This window comes from Aegilops tauschii, chromosome 3 (assembly GCF_002575655.3).
Source record: "Aegilops tauschii subsp. strangulata cultivar AL8/78 chromosome 3, Aet v6.0, whole genome shotgun sequence".
NCBI classification, from domain to species: Eukaryota; Viridiplantae; Streptophyta; class Magnoliopsida; order Poales; family Poaceae; genus Aegilops; species Aegilops tauschii.
Window position 1 is genome coordinate 70,179,048 of NC_053037.3, and position 18,642 is coordinate 70,197,689.

The 18,642-nt window shown below is 44.2% G+C and overlaps 1 protein-coding gene across 1 annotated transcript; it reads left to right on the top strand.

Annotated features, from left to right (window-relative positions):
* Positions 1–16,156: 16,156 nt before the first annotated feature.
* Positions 16,157–17,149, top strand: LOC109773847 (uncharacterized). Its single transcript, XM_020332576.4, has one exon. The coding sequence runs from the start codon at positions 16,237–16,239 to the stop codon at positions 16,906–16,908; it is 672 nt and encodes a 223-aa protein (XP_020188165.1). The 5' UTR covers positions 16,157–16,236; the 3' UTR covers positions 16,909–17,149.
* Positions 17,150–18,642: the final 1,493 nt, after the last annotated feature.

An 18,642-nucleotide genomic window follows, 5' to 3' on the forward strand; every position in this document is an offset into this window, starting at 1 on the left:
TAACAACCACTCACAACCCGACGTGTTAAAGGGGTTGTCAATCCCTTTCGGGGAACGGTGCCAGAAGGCACGTTGAAGGAGAAAATTGTAACAGATTGAAATAATAGATCGCAAATAAAATAGAATGCAGCAAGATATTTTTGGTATTTTTGGTTTAATAGATCTGAATAAAAATGCAAAGGAAAAATAGATCGCAAGGCAAATATATGAGAAATAAGACCCGGGGCCGTAGGTTTCACTAGTGGCTTCTCTCGAGAAAAATAGCAAACGGTCGGTAAACAAATTACTGTTGGGCAATTGATAGAACTTCAAATAATTATGACGATATCCAGGCAATGATCATTACATAGGCATCACGTCCAAGATTAGTAGACCGACTCCTGCCTGCATCTACTACTATTACTCCACACATCGACCGCTATCCAGCATGCATCTAGTGTAGTAAGTTCATAGAAAAATGGAGTAATGCAATAAGAACGATGACATGATGTAGACAAGATCCATTTATCTATATGGCGGTAGATATAGATCTTGTCTTTTTATCCTTAGTAGCAACGATACATACGCGTCGGTTCCCTTTCTATCACTGGGATCAAGCACCGTAAGATCGAACCCACTACCGGGCACCTCTTCCCATTGCAAGATAAATAGATCGAGTTGGCCAAACAAAACCCAAATATCGGAGAAGAAATATGAGGCTATAAGAGATCATGCATATAAGAGATCAAAGAAACTCAAATAACTTTCATGGATATAAAAAGATAGATCTGATCATAAACTCGAAGTTCATCAGATCCCAACAAACACACCGCAAAAAGAGTTACCTCATATGGATCTCCAAGACACCATTGTATTGAGAATTCAATGAGAGAGAGAAAGCCATCTAGCTACTAAATACGAACCCGAAGGTCTACAAGGAACTACTCACGCATCATCGGAGAGGCACCAATGGAAGTGGTGAACCCCTCCCAGATGGTGTCGAGATTGGATCTGGTGGTTCTGGACTCTGCGGCGGCTGGATGAATATTTCGTCGACTCCCGTAGGGTTTGTGGATTTTTGGGGTATTTATAGAGCAAAGAGGCGGTCCGGGGGGCACCCGAGGTGGGCACAACCCACCAGGGCGCGCCTGGGCCTCCTAGCGCGCCCTGGTGGGTTGTTCCCTCCTCGGGGCACCCCCAGGTGCAACGAGGGCCCATTGCCTTCCTTCTGGCCCATAAAAAATCATCGTGGAGTTTCATGGCATTTGGACTCCGTTTGATATTGATTTCCTGCGATGTAAGAAACATGAAAAAAAAAACAGCAACTGGCACTATGTCAATAGGTTAGTACCAAAAGATGATATAAAATGACTATAAAATGATTATAAAACATCCAAGATTGATAACAAAACAACATGGAACAATCAAAATTTATAAATACGTTGGAGACGTATCAGCATCCCCAAGCTTAACTCCTACTCGTCCTCGAGTAGGTAAGTGATAAAAACAGAATTTTTGATGTGGAGTGTTGTTCATAAAGTCATATCACATTCTTTTCTTTATAGCATGGACATTTGGACTTTTTACGTGATTCAAAGCAATAGTCTAGTTTTGACATAATAATTTAGATACTCAAGCATATCAACAAGCAACCATGTCTTTCAAAATATCAATGCTAAAACAAGTTATCCCTAGCCATCATGCTCAAACATTGATCCATTCATGAAACACACTCGAATATTAACTACACCCAATACTTGAGCACGATCATATTGCCTCCTAGTTGGTGCTTTTTATAAGAGAAGATGGAGACTCAAAGTAAAAATAAAAATTGCATAAAGTAAAAGAAAGGCCCTTCGCAGAGGGAAGTAGGGATTTGTAGAGGTGCCAGAGCTTAAAGCAAAAAATCAGAGATAAAAACATTTTGGGAGGTGTATCCATCCCACCAACGAAAATGACGTAGAGCTACGAACACTTTCCGTGCTAGATATGCCATAGGCGGTTCCCAAACAGAAAATAAAGTTTATTCCTTTTTCCACCATTCTTTCACTTTCCATGGCTAGCCGTATCCACGGGTGCCCTCCATACCAACACTTTCCAAGGAATTTATTATTTGACAACATAAGTAAATATTTTTTGTGCATTTCGGGACTGGGCATCCCTAAAACCTTTGCCTTACTCTCGTGCAATGACAAGTGAATAAACACTCATCTTGAGAATAACACATCTAGCATGGAAAATATTAGCCACCCGTTACCGTTCCGCGAGCGAAACAAACACACAAAAGAGAAGTTTATTTTGAAAATTAGAGATGGCACATGCAAATTTGCTTAGAACGGCAGAATAATACCGCATATAGGTATATAGTGGACTCATGTGGCAAAACTGGTTTAAAGGATTTTGGATGCACAAGTAGAGGTCATACTTGGTGCAGAATGAAGGCTAGCAAAAAGATTGAGAAGCGACCAACCAAGAAACGAATAATCTCATAAGCAAGCATTAAGCATAATTAACACGGAATAATGCACCACAAGTAGGATATAATTTTCATTGCATGATTATTGACTTTCGTGCATGCATAGGGAATCACAAACCTTAACACCAGTATTCTTACTAGAGCACAATTACTCATCAACATAACTCACATATCACATCATCATATCTCAAAACTATTACTAAGAATCAAGTTTATTTTGTCCAATGATCTTCATGACATTTTCTTTTCTTTATCCTTCTTGGATATCTATCACTTTGGGACTAATTTTTATGTGTTGCTTTTCATAAGCTCAAACAAATATAAGTGAAGATCATGAGCATAACAAATTTTCTTTCTCTCAAAATAATTTAAGTGAAGCAAGAGAGAATTTCTTTGAAATTTTACTAAATCTCAAATAAATCTAAGTGAAGCAAGAGAGAATTTCTTCAAAAATAACAAAGCACATCGTGCTCAAAAAGATATAAGTGAAGCACTAGAGCAAGTCCTAGCTCATAAAAGATTTAAATGAAGCATAGAGAGCAATTCTAACAAGTCATGATATAATTTTGTCTCTCTCAAATAGGTGTGTCCAGCAAGGATTGATGACTTAAAACACAAAATAAAACAAGCAAAGACACATATCATACAAGACGCTCCAAGCAAAACACATATCATGTGACGAATAAAAATATAGCCTCGAGTAAAATACTGATAGTTGTTGGAAGAAAGCGGGGATGCCACTCGGGGGCATCCCCAAGCTTAGTTGGTTTCTCATTCTTGGATAATAGCTTGGGATGCCGGGGCATCCCCAAGCTTAGGATCTTAAATCCTTCCTTCATCCATCGTAAGATAACCCAGAACATGAAAACTTCAATCACACAAAACTCAACAAAACCTTTGTGAGATCCGTTAGTGTAAGAAAAATAAACCACTACTATAAGTGATGTATCAAACCAATTCATATTTAGTTTTTGTATTATATCTACTGTATTCCAACTTTTCTATGGCAAAAACTCATCAAAGAAAACCAGAGAGCCATCAAAATAAGCACACAACACAAAGAAAACAGAATCTTTCAAAACAGAACAGTCTGTAGCAATCTGACTTGTTCGAATACTTCTGGAACTCCAAAAATTCTACTGAAATAGGACGACCAGGGTAATTTGTATATTAATCTTCTGCCAAAATAATCAGAGCAAAAGCACTTATCTGTGATTTATGAGAATTATTTTGGTGAGCGCAAAGTTTCTGTCTTTTTCAGCAAGATCAAACAACTATCACCCAAGAAGATCATATAGGCTTTACTTGGCACAAACACTAATTAAAACACAAAAACACAATCATAACAGTAGCATAATTTTGTAAACACTCAAGAACAGAAAGCAAAAAGGAAAAAAAAATTATTCATTGGGTTGCCTCCCAACAAGCGCTATAGTTTTACACCCTTAGCTAGGCGTAAGGCAAGGATCTAAGTTTTGTCATCTTTGTTCTTCTTAATTTTCTTGGGAGTATTTTTATCAGGAGGTTTTGTAAAAACAACATAAAACATATTATCCATAGAAACTTTAGCATTCCTTAGTTGGTTTTCATCATAACCCCTTTGATTTCCCGCAACAATCCAAGAATAGTGTTGATTAACATTATTAAAAACTTGTTGGATTATTTCTAGAACGGGAACCTCCTTTTTAAGATTCTCATCGAAGATCTTATTATCCCCCAGCAAATGCCTTAGTGCATAGTCACTATTGTAAAGAATTTCATCTATCACGGGTTTTTCACGATTCATACCATAAAAGTCAAAGATTTCCCTAGCTTCCGGAATTATGTAGTCAAACTCATTCATAAGAACGAGAGTGGCCAACTTTTTGGCTCTAGGATTATTTATTTCGGGAAGCTCAAAAAACAATCTTTGCAAAGTAGGATGAGTGCGGATAAATTTACTTTCAAGTTTCAGAACTAGTGCCAAAATAGCATCCGCATAAGATCTAGTAGTTTTAAGTATAGGAGCATCATCAAGACTCAGATTTTCAACACAATTGAAAAAATCTTGGATACGTTCTTTCCCCATTTTCCCCATAACATTTCCTTGCCCCAAGATAAAAGTTTTAACATCCAGATTGCCTGTACGTCCAATCTTAGGAGTCAGGCCATCATCTGTTGGTGCCATACCGAAATCACTCATGATTGCAAGCAGAGAATAGTCTGACAAGAAAACGGCGAACGGAAAAAGAGAGGTGAATAAAACGGCAAATTTTTGTGGAGTGGGGGAGAGGAAAACGAGAGGCAAATGGCAAATAATGTAAATTGCGAGGAGATGAGATTTGTGATTAGGAACCTGGTTATGTTGAAGATCCTCCCCGGCAACGGCGCAAGAAAATTCCCTTGATGATGTTTGCCAATAATACGTCGGTGTTTCCCCCAAGAGGAGAGGATGATGTAGCACAGCAACGGTAGGTATTTCCCTCAGTAATGAAACCAAGGTATCGAACCAGTAGGAGAACCAAGCAACACAACATAAACAGCCCCTGCAGACAAATAACAACCACTCGCAACCCGATGTGTTAAAGGGGTTGTCAATCCCTTTCGGGTAACGGTGCCAGAAGGCACGTTGAAGGAGAAAATTTTAATAGATTGAAATAATAGATTGCAAATAAAATAAAATGCAGCAAGATATTTTTGGTATTTTTGGTTTAATAGATCTGAATAAAAATGCAAAGGAAAAATAGATCACAAGGCAAATATATGAGAAATAAGACCCGGGGCCGTAGGTTTCACTAGTGGCTTCTCTCAAGAAAAATAGCAAACGGTGGGTAAACAAATTACTGTTGGGCAATTGATAGAACTTCAAATAATTATGACGATATCCATGCAATGATCATTACATAGGCATCACGTCCAAGATTAGTAGACCGACTCCTGCCTGCATCTACTACTATTACTCCACACATCGACCGCTATCCAGGATGCATCTAGTGTATTAAGTTCATGGAAAAATGGAGTAATGCAATAAGAACGATGACATGATGTAGATAAGATCCGTTTATCTATATGGCGGTAGATATAGATCTCGTCTTTTTATCCTTAGTAGCAACAATACATACGTGTCGGTTCCCTTTCTGTCACTAGGATCAAGCACCGTAAGATCGAACCCACTACCAGGCACCTCTTCCCATTGCAAGATAAATAGATTGAGTTGGCCAAACAAAACCCAAATATCGGAGAAGAAATACGAGGCTATAAGAGATCATGCATATAAGAGATCAAAGAAACTCAAATAACTTTCATGGATATAAAAAGATAGATCTGATCATAAACTCAAAGTTCATCGGATCCCAACAAACACACCGCAAAAAGAGTTACATCATATGGATCTCCAAGACACCATTGTATTGAGAATTCAGCGAGAGAGAGAAAGCCATCTAGCTACTAACTACGGACCCGAAGGTCTACAAGGAACTACCCACGCATCATCGGAGAGGCACCAATGGAAGTGGTGAACCCCTCCGTGATGGTGTCTAGATTGGATTTGGTGGTTCTGGACTCTGCGGCGGCTGGATGAATATTTCATCGACTCCCCTAAGGTTTGTGGATTTTTGGGGTATTTATAGAGCAAAGAGGCGGTCCGGGGGCACTCGAGGTGGGCACAACCCACCAGGGCGCGCCTGGGCCTCCTGGCGTGCCTTGGTGGGTTGTGCCCTCCTCGGGGCACCCCCCTCCCATGTGCAACCAGGGCCCATTGCCTTCCTTCTGGCCCATAAAAATCATCGTGGAGTTTCGTGGCATTTGGACTCCGTTTGATATTGATTTCCTGCGATGTAAAAAACATGGAAAAAACTGCAACTGGCACTTGGCATTATGTCAATAGGTTAGTACCAAAAAATGATATAAAATGACTATAAAATGATTATAAAACATCCAAGATTGATAACAAAACAGCATGGAACAATCAAAAATTATAAATACGTTGGAGACGTATCACATGCTATCATGGAGCGGCATCAACATGCCATGGTAAATTTTTTGTCCCATTTGGGGAAGGTTTGGGTATAAGCTTCTCACAAACCAGAGCTTCTCACAACAAGCCTGATGGTTTCGGTAGGGAACGTGTCACCTTTGGAGACGAAACGATATCCACTGCCTCTTATTGCTTTCAAAAAATTTCTAGTGTCAACATAGAACAACAAGAGTGTTGTGTTAAATTTGGAATTTTTCGGGGTTCGTTTGGACATTTGTATACATTAACTGGGTTTTCTAGGCATTTTATGTGCATAATTCAAATTTGAACTACATGCACATGATCCAATGCATATAAATTGGTTGAAAATCAAATCTGTGTCCTTGGGTGCATGCTTAGGTCCCATGCAAGAAATGGGAATGAATTTCAAACACCAGGGCACTGTTGATTGCCGGCAAAATGTTGAGATACTTTGTTTTTAAATTCTAGTAAATCCAAAACTCATCTGAAATTCATGAAACTTGGCATGCTATCATGGAATGGCACCCGACATGTTGTGGTATTTTTTGTGTCCATTTTGAGAGAAGGCGCACTCGAATAACAACCAACAAAGGCATTTTGAAAAAATAGCTGCCACCTTAATATCTCAAACGTTTGTATAATTCAAATCGTGTGCGTTCTGTTAACCATTCACGTGACGCCACGTGTCTTGGTTTAATGGCTATAGGAGGTGCCGTGCGGACAGCTGCTTGACTGAGCGGGAGGCGTGCGAGTCCAGTCCGGTGCGCAGGCTGGCCGACGGGCGTGCAAGCTGTCCTCCAATGCGCAGGCTCACCGGGAAGCATGCGAACTGTACGCTGCGCAGGCTCACTAGGAAGCGAGCCCTTTGACTTCCATGGCCGCACACCTTCCTCTCCATTAATAGCGCCCGAGCTGCTGTTTAATACGGGCGGCCTTGCTGTTCGCCTCCCATTCCCCTCCCTCCCGCAGACCTCCACCAACGCCATGGCGCAGAAGGATCATCTGCCACTAGTCTTCAAGTTTGGTGAAGTCGACTCCGAGCCGGAGGAGATAGAAAATAAGGAGGAATAGGGCCTCATGGACATGGCCCTGAACGAGCTGGCCGCGGCGGTTGCTGCCCCCGCTCCCATCCCAGCTCCCATCCCCGCGCCCGCGCCAGCGACCATCACCATAGCATTGACGGGCTGGTCGCCGAGCACTATCGCAGAGCTGGAAGCCGCGGGCATCAGCGAGGTCTCCGTGGACCCGTGTGAGCTCGTGTACATGCCAGCGCCCGTGTGTGCCCCTCCACCCACCACGGCGCCGGTCCCCGTGCGTTTGGCTGCACCCGCCGCACCCGTACCCGTGCGCGCGCCCCCCTCAGCGGCATGGGACGTCACCGTCGACCGCAACCTCTCAGCGCCACCAGTTGCCGCCCTCCCGCGCCTCGCCCGTTGATCGCGCGACGACATGATGTTTGATTTACAAGTGAAGAACATTTTGTGCTGCCTTGAAGACTTCAACAACGGCGTCCCAGAGGACGACAACGGCGGCACAGCACGCCGCCGGAAATAGTTTTTTTGGGGGTTTAATACGGTATCTCGATCATATGAATATAAATTCGCAGTGTGACTGAATGAAAGATATGGTATGAACAAACTTGCATTTTTCTCTCTTAATGTATAGACTTATCGAACGATTTTCCTTTGAAAAAAACGTCAATGGTTTTAAAATATAAAACACTCATCGCAAACGTTTTAGTTAGAACACCCGTATGCAAACCGACAGCTCCCCAGGAAGCCAAGGGAAAAATGTGCCGAGCAGGATTTGTGCAGCTCTTGATCGCAAACGTTTTAGATAGAACACCCGTATGCAAAGTGAGAGCTATAGTCTTCCCCCTTAAGTCAAGGGGAAATTCGCAGCGCAGGATTTGTGCATCCCTTCAACGCAAACGGTTGTTTTGGATGACCCATGTGCAACCACGTACAAAAAATTTGGTAAGATTTGCATCTGTCATATTGGGTATGTTGCCATTTGTCAAACTGGAAAGATTGACATTTGTTGATCTAGTAACATTGCCATTTGTCAACCTTGTAACACTGCGATTTGTCAAAATATGCAGCTAAAAATCACTAGCACTATCTAATTTTTGCAACTAAAATTCAGTAATTAAGCATAGATTTCATTCATAGATTAAGCAGTCGTTCTTTACACAAATGGTTCAACTCGACAGCAGAACCGACCAAACTTTTCCCCAATTGTTGCCAACCATGTACTGAAATAGCTAGTTCAACTATATATACTAGCTAATTTTAAGTACGTTGTACAGTTCCACCACATCTATAGTCAGATGAACTGAACAAAATAGCCCCTAAATACTACTACGGAGGGGCTTTGTACTACTTCCGGCAGCCTCTCCTCTGCCGAGCGCGCTCAGTAAGAGGCAGAGGAGGAGGAGCCTACCGATGAGGTGGACAACTGCAATACGGTGCCTGCCGTTGCTGCACCTTCAGCGACGCTCACCTCGAACGCCCTCTGCCGCTCCAGACGACCCCTCTCGAAGCGGTGGTTCTCGTTGCAGATCTCCTGATTCCTCGCCTCTGGGCGGCGTGTGCCGCGGCCACGGCGGCGGTAAGGCTCTTTGCGTGCTCGACGAGGCGCTCCTCCTCGTCCCGCAGGAACTCGGTGTAGCGCACAAGGCCGCTGACGCACGTGCAGGCCTCCACCTCCGCCTCCCGCCTTTGGGCGGCGGTGGCAGAGCAGGTGATGACCCCGATGGTCAATGGTGGGCTGGCGGCCATGCCGGCCGACGATGGGCTGGCGGCCACAACCACCACCTCCCGCCTTCGGGCCGCGCTGGTGGAGCGGGTGATAGGCACCTCCTGCCTTCGGGCCACGGCGGCGGAGCGAGCGATGGCCCTGGCTTTCGATGGTGGTGTGGCGGCAATGGCGGACGGCAACAGCTGCCGACGGGCAGCGACGGCGGAGCATGTGGTGGGTGTTCCGCGCACACCCAACAGGGAGGCCACGCGCACTACACTACGCCGGGGACTGCGCCGCTGCCATGGTGTAGCCTCCCAGCTAGAGTTGTCCTCTGATGACGGCGGAGTCGCTGAGCGACGACGACGGACCGGTGCCATTGACGATTTTGGGAGAAGCACATGAGATAAGCTACAGGGAGGGAGGGGAAAATGCGACACAGGACTCGCCGACCGTGAGGGTTTATATAGCAGGCCGGTAAGCATTGGGATTTTGCGGGATTTCACCGAGTCGGGCGGGAAGCTTGCGCGGGAACCTACGAGGTTGCGCGGGAACGGGCTCACCGACGATTCATTGGCGCCATTTCGAGCCACCGTTTGGCCAAAAGAACGCTCCCGAGCGCTGTGCAAGCTTGCGCTGTAAGCCGTCTGCGGCAGCAGGGTGACAAGACGTCCGAGAGGAGGACGAAAGGCCACGTACACATACGGTTAATAAAAAAACCTTTGTGATTTAATTACCTACTATACCCCCATCCTGGTTTATAAGTAGGATGTAACTAATAAAATACGAATGCATGTCGCCAAAGATTATATAGTTGGATTCGTATTTGAATATAGTTTCCAATTATGTAATTTTTATAACATGCATGAACATTTTATTGGTTAAATTTATGGGCGAAGTATGGCACAGAATATAAAGGGGACGACCAACATGGAGGTAGTAGCACACGGCCGCTCTCTACGCAACGACGCAACTATCGGCCGGCTTGTAGGCGACCATTTCCTGCGTGTTCAACTGCTCTATGTGTGTGGTTGCTTGCGGTTGAGGCGGCCGCGGCTTCTGCTCGCGTCTCGCCGCGTGCGCTCTGCTCTCGCATCCCTTTGGATGCTCTGCCCTCGTCCCTCCACGCGCGCTGCCAGTGTTTGGGGTCGGCACACGATCACGCACGTTCGTGTGCATGTGGTTGTGCCAGGCGCGGCGCAACGATGCAGTTACCCGCTGCAAAAACTGCCATGCGGATGCACCGAGAATCCAGGCCGCCCGGCCCCCATTTATTCCTGCGGCCATTTACCTTTCATCTCTCGCGTCACACGACACAATAATCACACCCACGACGACACATACAGAGAGGACATCCATCGGTTCCAATGGCGCTCCCCATGGCTCCAATGGCGCTCCCAGCGGCCGACGACGACAACGGCGGGTAGTTCACCACGCATCACGTAGTGGACACCCACGTAAGGGGGAAGGCCCTCTCGGTGGTGTACACGAATGATCAGGTCTCGGTGGAGAGCTCCATCCAAACTATGGAGCAGTTCCTTGTCGAGGACAAGTACCAAGTGGTCGGCTTCGACCTCGAGTACACCATCGGTCGTGCCGGGCACGATCATAAGGTTGCCATCGCCCAGTTGTGCGTGCGACATGACATCCTCATCTATCACTACCACCTGGCCACAAGGCCTTGCGAGCGTTTCTCCAGGTTTATCAAGAGCTTCGACTACAGTTTCGCTACGGTGGACACCACCAACGATCTAAAATTGCTCAAGGCTTCGTGCTTGAAATGCCCGAATCTTGTCAACATCCAGGACCACTACAAGGTCTGGGGCAGCGGCGACAACAAACTAAACTCCCTGGTTGACCTCGCCTCGGCCATCATCGACCCCTACTACATGAAGATGAAGGATGAGAGCAAGAAGGACAAGAACGTCTGGCACAGTGTCTGGCATGAGAGACTGGATGAACAACACGTCAAGTACGCGGCCAAGGACGCGTACACAAGCTACGAGATGTACAGGCAGATCGTTGACATGAGGAAGTGTTTCTTCCTGCCCCAGACGAGGGATCGAGCCACAGAGCAGTGGCGGGAGCGTCACAAGAAGTAGATGACTAGACGATCGTTTCTCCTACTTTAGAATGCATGCAATTGTTTATTGAGGTGTGTGCGAATGATCTGTATAGTCACTTATGTAATTGGATGTTTATTTCAGTTTTATATATATATATATATATATATATATATATATATATATATATATATATATATATATATATATATATATATATAGACACACACACATACATGTTATTCTTCTGTAGACAAAGCAAATCACACGGCTTATTAGCAGCAATCGTCTGTGTTATTATTGGTCTTCGCACACATTTCTGATTATGGACCTGTTTGCCGCGTATCACACACATCTTGTTCAGTTGAACCGTTTTCATTGTGTTGCCTAATCACACACAGTTCATCCTAGTGAACTGTATGCCGTATATCACACACACCCTCATCTGGCTGCCCGTTTCTATTGTTCTGCATTATCGCAAACAGTTCTTCTGGGTTAACCGTTTGCCACTCATCGCAAACGCAAATCTAATATGAACCGTGTTTGATGTCACCGCCATCGCAAACGTTTTGCATCTTTTTTTACGGTTTTATTACATCACCGTTTGTGATTGATGCATCGCACACAGTTTCGTCGAAGAGTCTCTGATTTGACTGTCGCGTTTGGACCATCCTGCAGTAGTGAAACATTGCTGTAAAATATCGCCTAGCTGGCTATTTGGTTTTCTCCTTCGTAATAACATTAGTTGTGTAAGCTTAAAAAAAGAAGCAAGATTTACTAGTTGTTGGCTTACCACAATAAAAAGAGTTTAGCAGTTAACCAAATGACAACACATGCAAAAGCTGCTAGTCGGAAGAGCTATAAAGCCTTCCATTTCAAAACCTCAATTGCAACCTTGTTTGCCAAGGTTGCAGTGCAACCCAACTAACCAAACGGGCGGGGGGTACTGGTAAACAAACACGTCTTGAAGTGTAATTTGTGCTTACACAACAGTGCACTACGAGATTGTGCACACGCCCAACATTTCAGGTGCTCCTGTTGGCGTTCTTCTATCGACAATCTTCATCGTCTGTTTATTTGAAAGTTGACTGATTTTTAGTTCGTTGTCAATCGGTATTTTGCACCATACAAACAACGACACATGCCACTATCAAGTTGATTGATTTTCAGTTTGGTGTCAATCAAATTTTTGCACCATAGATACAACAAATAACATTATAACTAAAATGTCACCTTACATGATTTCAAAACCTCAATTGCAGCCTTGTTTGGTATGATTTACCTGTTTAAAAGTTTGTAAAAACAAATGTAATGGATGTACATGCGCTAGATAAAGATTTTACACAAATACACATGAAAATTTACACCAGGAACTTACTAGAGAATTACAGCAGGAACTGTATAGCATTTTACAACTATAAAGATTGTGCATCATAGTTGCATAACATTTCACATACATTTGGCAAGTTATTTTAATGATGCATATTTATTTATATAGCTAAAGCAAATCGAGCAATTAAGCCACCTTCTAAAACAAGCTCACAAAGTCAAAATAAGATAAAATACAGTACGAGCATGCCACTAGTGATAACAACGAAGGGAGATCATTCCTGTAAGTCATTGAACGAGGACATATAGTCCAGAAAAGGTACATGCGTATGCACCGGTACTAATTACTACTCATAACTAACAACGATTGATACAATTAATTTCCAAATCAAACACATGCTGAAAACGATCAAGTCGGCACACATGCATGTAATTACCGTCACCTAAAATTTTCTTTCACTTCCCGCCTTTTTCTTTCTTTGGAGGGTATTACTTCCGCCTTATCTACGGTCTGCAATGCGAATGCATGCATCTATCTGTATGTCTTGATGAATCTCCAATGAAGAAAGCGCGAGACATCACTGTCAATATCGATTGACTGTCTATTTAGTCTTCACCTTCTTGATAACATTAATTATTTAAGATTAAATAAAAGAAACAAGATTTGCTAGCCGTTTGTGCACCACAATAAGAAGAGTTTAGAAGTTAACCAAACGACAACATATGCAAAAGCCATAAAATCTTTCAGTTCAAAACCGCAATTGCAGCCTTGCATGCCAAGATTTTAGTGCAGCCCAGCTAATCAAATGAGCCAAAAATGCATCCCCAGGGCCGGGGGGGAGGGGGGTGACTAAAGTGTATGCAATTGCTATTTACGCGTACATCCTTTCACGTGCTCCGGTGGTCTTAGCTATAAAGGACAACCCCCTGTCACCAAACCTAATCGTCTGGTAGGGTACTAGCAAACGTTGAAAACTCGTTTAGGCGAGCACCGGTCATAATGTACATCCAACGGTGGGCTAGGGTGTGTGTTTGTCCCTCTAAAACCACCATTTGGGGGTTGTCAATTTGGAAGTTGATTGATTTACAGTTTGTTGTCAATCAACCTTTTTGCACCATACAAACAACGACACATGGCACTATTAAGTTGATTGATTTCTAGTTCAGCATCAGACAAAAGTTTGCACCATACATACAACGACACATAGCACCATAAAATAGAGAAACCCACTGCACATGATTTCAATACCTTAATTACAACCTTCCTTTGTATGATTTACCTGTTTCAGAACTTGTAAAAACAATATAATGGACTTACTTGTGCTAGATAAAGATTTTACATAGGAACACATACAAGTTACACAAGGAACTTACTATTGTTTGTATGGGGAAATTACAGCAAGGACATGTATAGCATTTTATACAACTTTAAAGATCTGTCATCATAGTTGCATGGAATTTCACATACATTTAGAGAGCTCTTTTGATGATGCATATATATTTATATAAATGAGCAAATTGAGCAATTAAGCCACCATCTAAAACGTGTTCACAAAGTCAAAATAAAATAAAATACAGTACGTGCATGCCACTAATGACAACAACAGAGGGAGTTCATTCCCGTACATCACTGAACCAGGAAAGGCAATCCAGAAAAAGGTGTGTGCGCATCTACTGGTGCTAATTAGTACTCGTGACTAACCCCGGTTGATACAATTAACTTCCAAATCAAACACACACACCGAAATGATCAAGTTAGCATGCACACACGCAATTACCATCACCTGAAATTTTTCTTTACGTCCCACTTATTTTTTCGTTGCGAGGGTGTTACTTCCGCCTACCTCCAGTATGCAATGCGAATGCATGCATCTATAGTACAGTATGTCCAGATGAATCTCCAATGAGGAAAGCGCGAGACATCACTGTCAAATATCGGCCGGCTGGCAATTCAGTCTTCACCTGCATGATAACATGAATTATTTAATAAGCTTCAAAAAGGGAGCAAGATTTACCTGCCGTTGGCGCACCACAAGATCTGACAGAAGTTTAGCAACCAAACCACAACGTATGCAAAAGCGTCGGGAGAGTTATAGAATCTTTCACAAAATACTCCCGATGTGCCATATTAACTGTTGCTCAAACGGTTGTTCTATAGAGTAGTACTCCCTCCGTCTAGGTGAATAAGTCATTTTAGATTATGCACCATGACCAAGGAGGAGGGGAAACGAGAGATCTTAATGTTTTTTTGCTAATTAATATCATTGCATGCAATGAACTAACCACTGCATGTCGTGTTTGGTAGTCTCAAATCATTAAAAGCATGCACACCCACATCTCTTATTGGTTGATATGTCAAGAAACAAGAAACGAGGTAGAAGTTAATGCACCGCGCCTAAGTGTTTTGGAATTATTTGGTTTTTGTAAGATGACTTACATCCCTAGACGGAGGAGTAGTATGTTTTCTGGTTGAACTATTTATGCACCGAGTAATTACTATCCCTTCTGTCCCATATTAACTGTGCTCAAACGGATGTGCGTAAATAGTTCAACAAAAAATTAAATACTCTATCTAATAACGAGACATATTCGGTGCTGTTTTCTTATTTTAATGGTGATCGGCAATGCTAAATCCGAGTCTATCAGACCAAGACGATGGCAACTCAATTGCTGGCTAGAGAGTAGGCTAGCTAGGTGTCGCTTGTGTGATAGACTACTCTGGTCAGGTGCACCGCACGTACACAAAATGAAGAGTTAGTGGGATTCGATCGACCGGCCGGTGCGATGGACTTGACCGCGAACGCTCATTTGGACCCGAAAAGCTCGTCAGCTGGATTTTGGGTGTGCTACACTGCTGCGGATTTGAGCGCCCATGTCTCGTAGTAATTATAATCACACGTACATACTAGTACTAGTATGTTTTTTCTTCACAATGCGGATCTGAGCCCGATGTTTATATGTACATAGTACAGTATTATTTTCTGATCAGACATCAGAGCACCGATGTCTCGTTGTCATCACAGTTGCGACCTTAAGTACGTAGTATTTCAGATCCGCAACAGTGGAGTACTACACCCAAAATCCAGCTGACGATGATCATGATGATGATGTACCGCCCGATCGATCGGACGGCGAGGAACGTACATAGATGGATATATTTATATATATCCTGTACGATCGTCGATGGCCGTGGCTGTGCAATGGCGGCGCTGCGTGCCTGTGGCAACCGCCGGCGTACTGCTGCCAATTAAATCGCGCCGCGCGCCGGCCGGGGCCATCCATCGGCGGCCATAACGGTCCAGATGAATGATCCAAAGGCCACATTTAAGTCTCCTCTTGACTAGCCCGGCCGTTGCTTCTTCGGATGCCCGGCCGCCCGGCCGGTCCACGTCGGGAATAATCCGAAAGCGCACGCGCACGTACGCCTCCATCACGGGCGCCAGAGCGATCAAATCGCCATGTGACTAGCTGACGCGACGCGACACCATCGGAACCTTCACCGTACGTACCCGCCATGAAGCATCCATGAAGCTCGCCGGCCGTTCGTGGGTAGTATAAATCGCGGGCCATGCCACGGGGAATTCCGTCAAAGCAGTTAGCTCAGGCCCACCGCCGCCCACACCACTACCTGTAACGTAGCACGCTAGTACGTAGCTCGTCTGTGCAGTGCACTCATGGCGGCTTCGCTAGGACTTACCACCAGCCATGAAGCCTACTACTCGGCCCACCCGGCGGCCTCCTCCTTGTACAATTTCGAAGCCGGTGATCCCTTCGTGGCAGCGGCGGACGGTGCCGCGGAGCTGAGCTTCCCGGAGCTCGTGGAGGCCGCTCGTGCCTCCGACTACTCGCCGCTTCCGGCGTTCGGCGCCGCTGGAGGCGAGACGATGAACATGTACGGGCGGAGCGTCGTCTTCCCTATGACGGCCTCGTACTACTGCGACGGCGCGTGGATGTTCGAGGACGACGCGGCGGCGAGGGCGAGAGGAGGAGGGATCGGTGCTATGGCAGGGCGGCCGTCGGGGAGGATCGGGTTCCGGACTCGGTCGGAGGTGGAGGTGATGGACGACGGATTCCGGTGGAGGAAGTACGGCAAGAAGGCGGTGAAGAGCAGCCCCAACCTGCGCAACTACTACCGGTGCTCCGCCGAGGGGTGCGGGGTGAAGAAGCGGGTCGAGCGGGACCGCGACGACCCGCTCTACGTCCTCACCACCTACGACGGCGTCCACAACCACGTCACCCCCGGCAGCACGTCGTCGAGGGCGGCGCCGGCGTACTCGGCGCCGACGGCGCCCGCTTGGACCTGGAGCGAGCTGCAAGCGGCGGCGCACTCCTCGGAGTCCTACTGAACTGAGCTACCGAATACTGATCGACCAGTACGGAGCTGGTTACCTTAGTTTTTATGATCGATTACGGTTCAGAAATCTCACGGATGCATGTACACGATTTGTTGCCTTGATGGTGGTGTGCCGTCACTGAATAATTCGGTCGCTTCCACGTCCATTGTGCACGATGGAAACGCCGATCGACGGCATGCAGTATCTATCTGTAAAAAGAAAATAAATTGATGCACGAACAGGTTAACAAACACACATACGTACGGCAATCATTCATCGGCAAGTTGGTAGGCTCCACATACTTACTCGGTTACTAAATATAAGTATTTTTAGAGTGTACATTTACTCATTTTGTTCCGTATGAGTCTGCATTGGAATCTATACAAGGAGTTATATTTAAAAACGAAGGGAGTATCACAATGAGTCCGTCCGTTCTTTCAGATCCTCTTAAAATAATGTCGCTCAATGAGCTTTCGTGGACAAGACTGCAAAGGAGTTGAGTTCGAGCGAGTTGAATGTTGAACTAGCTAGGCTCGGCACTAAAATTCGAGCGACTCCAAACTAATTGGAGCTCAAGGTCAAGCTATAAAAAGTGGCTCATGCATGCTCAGCTTGTAATGTTCTCAAGTCGATTTTAAACTAGTTTCGTGCTAAATAACATTTTTTTCTTACTAATTTTAAATAATTTTTTAAACTAGATAGGACACACACAACATAGTAAACCAATATAAAATATTATTCCAATCAAATGATGATAATATAATTTTTTTCAAGGTAGTTTTATTTATTCTCTCTCAACTGAAGACTAGTACTACTTAATAGCAAAAGATCGTGGATGAGCTAACAAGAGAAAAAACAAAGGCGCATCTGCTCTCAAACCTTGGCAAAAATAACAGGATAGTTAACACATTGGCCATGTACCATCTTGAGGCCTAATTTTTCTCCAGCTTAATTAAGATTCAATGCTTGCTAGTAGATAAAATGAAAAAAAATCATACACAACATATTATGATACACCCTCCATCCCATATTAGTTGTAGCTGAAATAGATGTATATGAATGCATTTCAGTGCTAGATACATGTGTTTAAATGGCAAGTAATATGGAATGGAGAGAGTAATAAATTATCTTATTTTCATTTAATATATATAAGCATTATTTAATATAATTATATCGTATCAAGCAAAAATTTGAGCGAATCAATGTTGGCTCAAGATCAGCTCATTTTTCAATCAAGCTACATAAAATGCTCGTGCTTAGCTTATTTCTTTTTGAGTCGGTCTTGAGTCGAGCCGAAAGACATACAACATCGGGTGCCTCACAGAGTCACATGTCTCGAAGTTTTCTTACAAGCCTAGTCCTATCGACGGCGAACCGCAAATATCATTGCCATAGCCAGAACATAGTCTAGAAACAGGCCAAATTTCTTTTCCGGTACAGAATTTTTGACTAGTCCTTTGTTTCTTGACCAGAAATTTGACTAGCTTTGGGTGCACGAAAAAGGTCATAATGATTGGACCGGGAGTGCTGAAGTAGGATGAGAAGTTTTTTCTCCCGTTGCAACGTACGGGCTATTTTCCTAGTCAAGATTAAAGGCAAGGCTGTATTGAGCATAGATTTTTTTTTTTGCGACATATTGACCCTAGATATGGGAGTCCCTAATCAACGCCCTCGGCACCATACAGCCAACTGACGCTCATGTGCTGCTCCCGTTGGCCGGCCCAAAACCTAGCTCATTTTCCCTGC

Excerpts from the sequence above, each read along its gene's own strand:
- LOC109773847 (XM_020332576.4), top strand. The coding sequence starts at position 16,237 with ATGGCGGCTTCGCTAGGACTTACCACCAGCCATGAAGCCTACTACTCG.